This window comes from Eucalyptus grandis, chromosome 9, assembly GCF_016545825.1.
Source record: "Eucalyptus grandis isolate ANBG69807.140 chromosome 9, ASM1654582v1, whole genome shotgun sequence".
Taxonomy (NCBI): Eukaryota; Viridiplantae; Streptophyta; class Magnoliopsida; order Myrtales; family Myrtaceae; genus Eucalyptus; species Eucalyptus grandis.
In genome coordinates this window covers 31,205,590-31,215,743 of record NC_052620.1, presented here as the reverse complement: position 1 = coordinate 31,215,743, position 10,154 = coordinate 31,205,590, and the positions used below count along the sequence as shown (strand labels likewise).

At 39.5% G+C, this 10,154-nt stretch overlaps 1 protein-coding gene across 1 annotated transcript; it reads right to left on the bottom strand.

Moving 5' to 3' along the window:
• Window positions 1-208: 208 nt before the first annotated feature.
• LOC104419254 (probable phospholipid-transporting ATPase 8) lies at window positions 209-8,750 on the bottom strand. Its single transcript, XM_039302013.1, has 11 exons — window positions 7,592-8,750; window positions 5,360-6,693; window positions 4,535-4,642; window positions 4,164-4,440; window positions 3,949-4,037; window positions 3,764-3,872; window positions 3,475-3,684; window positions 3,255-3,380; window positions 2,412-2,510; window positions 1,876-2,067; window positions 209-1,275 (listed from the first exon to the last, which is right to left on the bottom strand). The coding sequence occupies exons 1-11, from the start codon at window positions 7,982-7,984 to the stop codon at window positions 751-753; spliced, it is 3,462 nt and encodes a 1,153-aa protein (XP_039157947.1). The 5' UTR covers window positions 7,985-8,750; the 3' UTR covers window positions 209-750.
• Window positions 8,751-10,154: the final 1,404 nt, after the last annotated feature.

The window sequence follows — 10,154 nt, the reverse complement described above, 5'->3', positions numbered from 1 at the left end:
TCCTACCCCCTCCGCAGACTTTATCATTCATAATTTCATACATGATGAGTGGAATCGGAGAACGTGGTGCATCTCGAGCAAACGTGGGTCAGGATTCAGGAAATATGAGATGCGAAATGGGGACATGAAGTGAGGCGCGGGGAACTGAGAACGGGATTGTAAGGCGTTCTTGGCTACAGAAAGAGTGCACAGCCACCGTTAAGAGGAGTTGAGTACAAGCTTCATTGATATTATCTTGTCTATGACAGATTTGGGTAAATTGTTCAGGAGAAGCTCTGAAAAACACAGCGGCCTCCGTGAATTAGAATACACCACAAAGCAAACTTCACCTTAAAATGTTCATGACACATGGGTACCGAATCGAGCTAAAAACTCAGACTACATAGCCACATGGGTACCGAATGTTCTTGACATACATTCACCACCATTGAACTTACCCCAGATGCCCTAAAATAGTAGTATCCAGGAGTCTTCAGTCTTCACCGGTTGAGATCGAGTGTTATACAGATGGTTCTTCCTATACATGACAGTACCGGCCTTATATAGCAAATGTACAAACAGGCCTAGGCTATGAACCATCTCTTTTTCAGCTCCTTTCCACTGAACCTAGCTGCTACTTTCTTGGAATTAAATACAGCATTTTTGCCACACGGCCATGCAGACAACATATTCTGTATCAAGTACATTTGAAATTAATCTTTTCAGGACATACAATGCTCCGTACATTCCTTTGGATGCTTCAGTTTTGTCCTAAGAAGTCTCAATCTTCGAACATTCTTGTTGTATACTTTGAATGAGATCATGGGTCATGGGCTGAACTCGTGTTTGGAAAGCTTTGTATGAGAAGTAAGGCAGCAGAGTAGAAACGACCACCAGAAGAGTGGAGACCCAATAGAGAACACTCGGAGTAGTAGCCTCGAGAAAAACCATGTACGCAGTTGTGGAGATTGTTGGTGAAATGTAGCCATAAGTCAACAGGAATATGTACCAGGAGGCAATGCTGCTCCAAATGAAGAAATGATGGATCCAAGTGAAGTAGTTGATGGATATAGCCAGTTGACAGTTGACAGCCCATACAACACAAGTATACATGGTGACTCCGAGGACCTCAAAGTCAGCTACTCTACCGTCTCTCCTGAACGCCTGTTCAACCATCACATTGGTGGTACAGAAGAAAATTATAATAGAACTGCCTACCCCATTGGCCATCCAGCCAAGTATACGGCACCAACTGAAGAGGATATTCTGCGTTCCTTCTTGATATAACTGAGGAAACTGCACGTTGAGAAAGCAGTAGCTCAGTAAAGATATGACCCTGTTCTGTTCTACTTAAAACTTCATTGCACAAAGAGAGAAAAGAATCGGTGTTATTCCATGAAAATAAGGATGCTGTATGCCTCAGCCTTATAGGTTACGGTCTTTCTTACTGTTATGGTCCAGTTCTGTTGCAATATTTACTTTTTCCAAATTTTATTGCTATCTCACTGGCCTTGACCAGCCATTCTATCAATCAAGTGTAATATGTACCTTAGGATATCGTCCTAGGGATAAAAACAAAAAACAGATTCTTATAAGAATGCTGGAGATAATGCTTGGAGCAGACTTGAACGCCTAATTTGGAAAGGTAGTAAGGAATGAAAGCAAGTCGAAATGATTGCTTAAACAAAAACATCAGCCTATGCCCTAAGCAAGCACCAAAGCATTTTGTGTCATCTCTAGGTAATCATCTCCGCAAAAATTTGCACTAAGGTATTCTTTTTGCTAAAGAATCAAAGCTCTTCCCAGCTTGGGAAATGGTACGTGACCAGACTGAACTAACAATCAATCCCTCACAATCAAAATTATATGGCGCTGCTCATTGGTAGATTTGCATACCTCAAGGCAAAGGCATGCAGAAACATCCTGATCGAAAACCCCAAGGGCTATGACAGGAAGTGAAGTAAAGAATACATTGTAGAATGACATATCCCAATCATTGTAGGCAGGCTGACCAGAGAATGAAGCATAGGCCTCAAACCAGAACAGAGTAAGTCCGAATGCAATGTTCTTGTAGAAGAAGTAGCAAATCTGCAATATTAAGAAGGAATTTAAATAAAATATAGACCACAGACATGAGCAATCTCACCCTCCACTCCTCCAGCCCCAAGATACAGAAAGAGACTGCATTTTGAAGTGGACAAATGGAGCAAATCATTTGACTCGAAACATGGTGCAAGTACTACGAGACTTATCTCCCTTGCATTTGACTCTATCTTGAACTTATATGCTAGTTATATAATCAGCATATGTCTACGTGAACAACATAATGTCCAGAAAAATATGCATGTGGATAAACACATCCAGAATCTGTTGCATAGAAATTTTCCATTGTTTCTTGTACCTTAAACAATAAACTTAAGCAAGGTTTTTACCATCATTGCTATTCTCCTGTAACACCAATGGCCATGCACGAGTAGGAGACGTTCCAGAAAGTGGAATTGGGCTATTGCAAAATCACTTGCCATTACAGCCTGCAATCAGCAAAAACTTGGCTACTGCAAAATCACTTGGTAAACAATCCGATTCGAAAGATGAAATTCTCAAAAAACAAGTGAGAAGAAATCTAAAGGCAGCATAAATTAGACGAGCAATGAAGTCTACATGCACCAAAGCAAATGAGACAGAGGCACTACATGTAAATTATCTCAGAACTTAATCTAGCTTCAGATTAATCAGCCAACATATCAAGCACTTGCATCAAGATGGAGTTCTATTCCAAGGAACAGGCAGATGTCTATAATCCCCCTGGTTCTATTTCAACTACACCACAATGGCACTTGGGAGGCCTCAGGAAGAGAGATGAGAAAGGAAAAGGTGATAAAGGGCAAGGCTCACGGAAATGTAGATTTATTATTCAAAAGGTCAGACAAACTTTCCATCATCTACTGCAATATTCTGGATAGTTCCAATGAACAGACCAGAATGCTGCCAGTGGATCTGTGGATGAATTGGCCTTTGTTGGCCAGGGCCATCTAGTAATCCAAATTCCAACAAGAAGAAAAAGAAGAAGAGGAAAAATAGGAAAAAGAAAATGAACTCATCTTCCATACAATGCAATCCTTAAGATCCGAAATAGAGATCACAATTTACTGATCATACACCTCCCACTAGATGCAAAGAGTACATCCTTAGCAAACCACCATGATGGCAGGAACAAGTTTGCAGAGATTATGGTGGGAAATTTCGCATATAGATGGTATAGTTAATAGGCATACCTGCATCCCTTCCACACCACTAATGCCAACTCCGATGTCAGCCTCTTGAATCATACTAACATCATTTGCACCATCACCAATTGATAATGTCGTTTCACCAAGTTTCCGTTTTACCAATCTAATAATCTGCATTTTTCTATTATATGTCTGAGAGATTATTCTTATACAATTAAGCCCAAACGGTATGAAGCTTGCAATAACAGCACGACCAAATACTTACAAGAGCTTTCTGCTTGGGTGAGGACCGACAACATAGAACAGCACCACAATTGGTTGCAAGTTCCAGAAACGAGTCCTCCAAATGCTTGGTAAGAACAAAGTCCAAGGACTTTCCATCAATTATCAACCCAAACTCCATAGGACCTTTTTTTGCAGAAGTAACTTGAGATTGTCCTTCTCTGATTTGCTTAGATACACTCTCCAGACATACCTAAAATGATTGACATTTGAAAAGGAAAAAGAATGATGAAAGAATATATATTACATCCAGAAGATCATATTTCCTCTACCTTAGCAAGGGCTTCCATGTCTCCTCGTTTCTCCAGCACTCCAATATCAGGTGAATCAAGAGTTATTACTATTTCTTTCATTCCTTGTCTCAGTAATTTACATGCATAACTGCAGAAAACGGAAAGTAAGTACTTATCAACTTCCAGAAAGCAAGCAAAATTCTATATTTAAGCCAATCCTTTACCCGATGTTAACTGCCGTTTCCAACTTGTCACCTGTCAGCACCCATACCCTAATCTGAGCCCGGGCAAGTTTTTCAAGACATTGGGGCACCTGGCACAAATAGGCAGTAATGTATCAACATGAAATCAAATAGCAAAGGGCAGTAGTCTAGGGAATTTTTTCATGATAGTTAAAGCACTTTTGACGCATTTAGAGAGACATAAGATGAATCTTAACTCCCTCTTGAAGCTTGTCCTCAACAGCTGTAGCTCCAAGGAGGATTAATTCCCTCTCAATTTTGTCAGCAGTTGCATCTAACAAGGCATCTCCATCAGGAGAAACAGAAGCTTTCACCCTTAGGAACTCCTCTTCCCATATTTTATATTCTTCTTCTTCAAGCTCCCGGTATGTGATGACCATCACCCGAAGACCTACTTGAGCATATTTTTTGATGTGATCACTCGTCTCCTTCTCAAATTGGCGCCCATCTTTTGACAGCCTTTGAAACATAACACTGGCATAGAAAAAAGATATATAGGGATCATATTAACATCAGAAAGGGAAAAAATCATCTTCACAAGTCAGATTTTACTGAAAAGCAATCCTACCTATCTGCACCCTTGCACAAAAGCAGCAGATTTCCTTCACTCCTTACAATCACTGACATTCTTTTGCGAGAACTACTGAACTCCAAAACATGAAGAAGCTCATAGTCTCTGCAAAATGAAACCTAAACTGTCTAAAAGGACGGCCCAAAGTTATATTAAATCAAAGAGCAAGACAAATATTAACTGAATAAAACTATATCACACCTCACCAAAAATTTGTAGAGGGACCACTACTCTCAGCTTAAAGAAGTTTCTAAAGCATCACCTTTGCACTTGAATAAATTTTTTTTCTGCCCATGTGACTGGCATAGAGGACAATTTTGTTTAGGGGAAGACTGGATGCAATGGAAAACAAGGCTTCCTTACTGGAACTATAAAGAAGAGTGATTTAGTGACTAAAAAAATCCACAATGTTTTAGAGATCTTCTGAAGCTTTTTACAGATATAAAGAATGTCTCTCTTGATTTATTAAGCATTGACCAGTCCAGGCATAAATCGGTCTTCGTGTGTAATGTGATATTCATCTTTGGTAGAAGATCAATCCAAGCAGAACACCTTTCTCTTTTAATCATCAGCCAGCATAGTTACATTAGCAAGAGCAAGTCAAAACTACAGAACGAATATTGCTTCAAATGCTAAGAAACTAAGTGCACGCAAGTGCACGTGCGTGATGTGTGCGGGAGTGCTTGAAAAGTTCAATCAAAGAGAAAGTAAAACTGCACCGCTCATCTTCGAAGATACTGATCATAGATGTAAGAAAAATGAACGAGTACCGGAACAGGCAAATGAAGGTAATATAAAACAGTATCCCAAAGAAGAACTCACCTGACAATCTTCCCACCTGTCACATAATCTAATTCATACAATGATATGCTTGTTTGTTTCCTTTTAAAGAATTCAAACCCAAGCTCTCTAGCAGCTATAACAAAAGCTGCTTCATCTCTTGACTCGGCTTCATAATATATATCTCCATCATGCCTGTTCATGTCTGGAATGACAGTGTGACAGATTGCAAGAACCTCAAAAAATTTCCTTAGCATATCAGGATGAGGCTCATGCAACCACCTTCCATTCATGATGCGTTCATCTCTGAAGTTAAAACCCTTTACACTACCACAACTATCATTCGTCTCATTTGAAATTTCATGGGCTTCAGAAGGCCAATCCCTTCTTGCCAGTGCCCTTTCCACTTCTGTCTCACCTTTTCCATATGCTATACCAGCTATTGAGCATTTAACAAACTCCATGGAGTTACAAGTCAAAGTCCCCGTCTTGTCAGAAAATATGGTATGGACCTGACCAAGTTCCTCATTTAAATTAGATGTCCGTGCTCGTGCTCGTTTATCTGTTGTCTCGTCATACATTCTAGTATCACGATTAATGAAGACACTCTGAAGAACCTTCACAATCTCAATAGATACATATAGTGATATGGGAATCAGATAACCATACAACATGAGACCAGTCAGAAAATGGAAAAATGCAGAAAGAGAAGCTCTTGTCGGGTCATAGAACACAGTACTATCATCTGGGCGAAGATACCACCTTCTGTACTTTTGATCTACAAGATCTCTTCTCGTTTCAATTCCGAAAAAGAAAGATCCAACAAAAGATACCAAAATTAGAGAGATGAAGAGGATATATATTATCTTATCCATTCTCTTCTCAATCTTACTCCTTTTGGAACGAGGATCTGTGGCATTCTGCATCACTTTTGTGTCATGGCCAGTGAAGATGACCACCCCATAGATGTAATCAGTGTTCTTAAGCTTGGAATCTCGTAGCAGAATTTGTTGCAGAGAAAGAGGATATTCTTTACTGGTGTAGTGTAAATTCCCAACGAACGAATAAAGCCTGTCATTTGGATCTTCACATCTGATTACAGCTGTGAATGCTTGGAGACATCTCTCATCACAAAGTGATGATGTTACATCAAGTGATTGCTTCAACTTCAAATTCGTTTCTCCATCTAGATTCATGGTATCAACATAACAAATTCCATCTTCATAGCTTGATGAAAGCAACAGCAGATCAGCAGGGAAATACTCATCCTTATATACCTTGACAACATTGCCAACTCGGAGATTCTTCCATCTGGTCCTTTGGAACGTACCGTTCCCACTATAAACTTCAACTTTCCTGTTGTTTGCTGCTATATCCTGTGAGTATTATTAAGCATTGTTGTGAGGCAATCATTTCAGAGGCAACAATCTGTACAGATAATTGCGAAAGTCGACACTTCCAGGAACCTAGCATAGATGGCAAAGACGACCTTGTCTTGTGCCTGAAGCAAAAGGTCTAAGTTCAGAATTCCACTATGGCGTCAGCAGCATTGCACTCATGCACAGAGCCAGAAAATGGCTTGGTAATTGTCTAGTTTGTGTGGAAAAGGGCGACAGCATGGACTAGTCCAGGGTCCTATCAAGCCGGTAACCCCATTAATCTTTAAAAATAAACCAAAGCCAATATCACACAAGGAAGGGCATCGAATGCTTTTGGATATAAATTAGTTATAGGAATCAAGAAAGTGCATCTCACTTGAGAGATGGCACTGCTGAAAGAGTTTTCCTGGTGAATTACACGCATGAAATTGCTATGAGCTTCCATTGGACTTTGGATATTGGACCCAATTTTTAGAATCTTTTATCTAATCTCTGCCTTTCCAACTTCTCCAAAACCCTGTTGTACTGGAAGATGGTACAGTGTGAAATTTAATATGTCAAGCCCAACCACATCTCCTAACAAAGCACAACCACTAGAGACATACCAGTCACGCCAAGAACTATATTTAGTCAGCATTCTAAGAAGTTTAAATGAGCAAGCGGACAGGGTATTATCCGGAAACAAGAGAGGGCATTCCAAACCATGATTGCTCTAATATTGTTAATTCTCCAACTACATGCTTTCTTAACACGTTTCCCACATTACAAATTGCAATGATGTAATAATATAGTACACAGTCACTGAAATTGAACCAAAGGGCAAAACATGATTAAAAAGTTAAAAATAAAATGTCATCCAAACAGAAAACCAGTGCGGTAAGAGAGTTGTACATACCTGCGCTCTTCGTTCACAATCTTCCGCAGCTTCTTTGGCAATGGTACCTCCAATCACGAGTACCAGAGGTCCAACGACACTAAGCGCTGTAAAGGGGGCCAAGGGACTAAAGGAAAGACAAGCAACGACCAAAAAATATATGTTGGCAACTCTCCTAAATTGCTCAAACAAAGACTTGGGAACAAAATTAGCTACAGTGTACTTTGTCGTGGACACATAGTTACCCTTGTAATTCAATTGGACTGCCTCTGGTTTATTGGGTTCATTGCAGTACACTATCCTCGAGTATCCTCTCTGACCAATTTCAGCATGTCTATCTTCTCTATGAGGACGAATGCACGAGAACGAGTAGAGCTTGCTCAAATGCAACTTTCTCCTCTGCCCTCTCGTCATTTCGAAAGGCCCACTCAGATCTGCATCTGCTGCCACAACGCAGATTGATCACGAATCGATCCTTTTTCGACTAGCACGCACGGTGGCTCTCCACTTTCTGGAAAAATCACCTAGGATTCAGCAATCCAGCAAGTCCCCGGCTGCCACGTCTCCTAAAAGCCTCCACAACCCACACTCCCGCACCACCTCAGACAACTCCAAGCACGCAAATTTCACTGCCAAAATTACAGCAAACAGCATTCCAGTTCTAGCTGGATTGACGTCGCCAAACTGACATTGCCGACGGGAAAAGACACGGCTAGAGCCAAAAACGCAACAGTTTCACGGCCTCATCGAAAGTGCTGACGGTCAAACAGCCATGCTCACGACCCGTAGCGACGAAAACGAAAAAGGGCACCGAGCGAGACGCAAAGAAAGATCAAACTCGCATTCAACTCCGACTTTCGGCATGCGAAAAAGCGAAGACGGGCAGACTATAACCGCAGAAAACAGAAAACTTCCCGCAAGCAGGGGCTACCCAGAATTCCTTACTTTCGTCTCAAGTCGCGGAGGTCTCTTCCTTGTTCGTCTCAGCTTGAAATGCAGCGAGAGAGAGAGAGAGAGAGAGAGAGAGAGACAAAGAGGCGAGCTTTGCGAAGTGTGCGCAAGTTGTCGTTTTTCTACCTTTTCCTTTTGCCCTTTGCCGCTAAAAGAAGCAAGGAAGGGGCGGGGACGGGGAGGGACACGGAAAAAGTAAAGAGGAAAATGCGAAGCGGGTGATGATTGCCGTTGACGCCCATGGACGACGTCGTCGGTGACGAAGAAGAGGAAGACGAAGAGACAGCTGACGCTGACTGCCGTCTTCTTAGTCCACAAAAGCACGTGTCCCGACCTCGGCCTCGCCGATAGTCTCGTCGATAATGGAACGACCACAGCGACAGCGACGGCCGTGCCGAGGTTGCTAACTTGCGCCGCCCCCATACATACGGGCGCTGTCTGGAAAATGGGTCAAATAATTCGAATTTTGTTCTTTTCCCAACAGCTACCATAAAATAAAATAAAAAAGTATAGTTAAATATTAAAACTCTTAGCATTATTCAATCAAGCCGTTCCACTAAAAGTTTGATGAGCTCTTTCTACGCGGAGGATTTTCGCCAACTCTTTATCCATGTTCATAAATAAATGAGTCCCGTCAAAAGATTACCTAAAAGTTTTAAGACTTAATAGTGTTCGAACGCGTTCCAAGATTTCTGTTATAATTATTTCTTAGTAATAAATATGCAATTAAGCCAAGTCTAAATTTCGTGTAACTCGATGGACGATCGATCATACGAAGGCAACAAAAAATAAAAAAGAACTTAATTGATAGATACTTCATTAAATAATTAGAGTTATTTTTCTACTTCATAGTTGCTCGATCACTGCTATTTTTTGAATTAAGTGCCGATGTGATATGAACACGTATAGAAGCAACACCATTCAAACCAAAGCAACACCATTCATAAAAGTTATTTTATCTTATACTTTGTTTATGCTCTAGACAAGATAAAGTTATGTATAATAGAGATAATTCAAATAAAAATATCTCATGTGGGGACAGGATAAAGGTAAATATAACTTTTTATGTTTACGATATAAAATCTATTTTTCTTGAATAAACAACTTCTTAAATTAATAAAATTAAATTAATATTAAATATGGATAACATTTAAATTCTTATGTAAAAAGAGAATTCAAAGTAACAATAATTGTGTTTTTAGTTTTCCTATTTTTTTATATATTGGAATTTCTTTTATATTGTAATATATAAGTACTTTTTGTATTATTTTTTTTGGTAAGGAAAAACATAGTACTTTTTGTATATTTATCGCAACATATTAGTATTTTAGGTATAATAGCATAGTTGTTATTTAATAAATTTTAATTGATGAACGATGGGAGAGAATTAAAAAAAAGAAAAGAAATAAAAAGAGAGATGAGATAATAATAAAAATAAGCAAATAAAAGTGAAGTAGAAAAATCCATATTATAATTTCGAAGAATGAAGGGGCAAAGGGATTTCTAAGAAAACACTATCTTTGTATCTTCTTTTAGTTGACGTTTAAACTTTATGAAAACACGAGAAAGTTAAAGCTCTTTTTTCTAATCATTTTAAACCACAATTCATATTAAAATTTCTTGAAAGAGACAT

Coding starts and splice junctions, on each gene's coding strand:
- LOC104419254 (XM_039302013.1), bottom strand. CDS start 7,984: ATGACGAGAGGGCAGAGGAGAAAGTTGCATTTGAGCAAGCTCTACTCG. Junction 6,694..7,591: donor ATTGTGAACGAAGAGCGCAG/GTATGTACAACT, acceptor TAATACTCACAG/GATATAGCAGCAAACAACAG. Junction 3,685..3,763: donor ACATGGAAGCCCTTGCTAAG/GTAGAGGAAATA, acceptor CAATCATTTTAG/GTATGTCTGGAGAGTGTATC.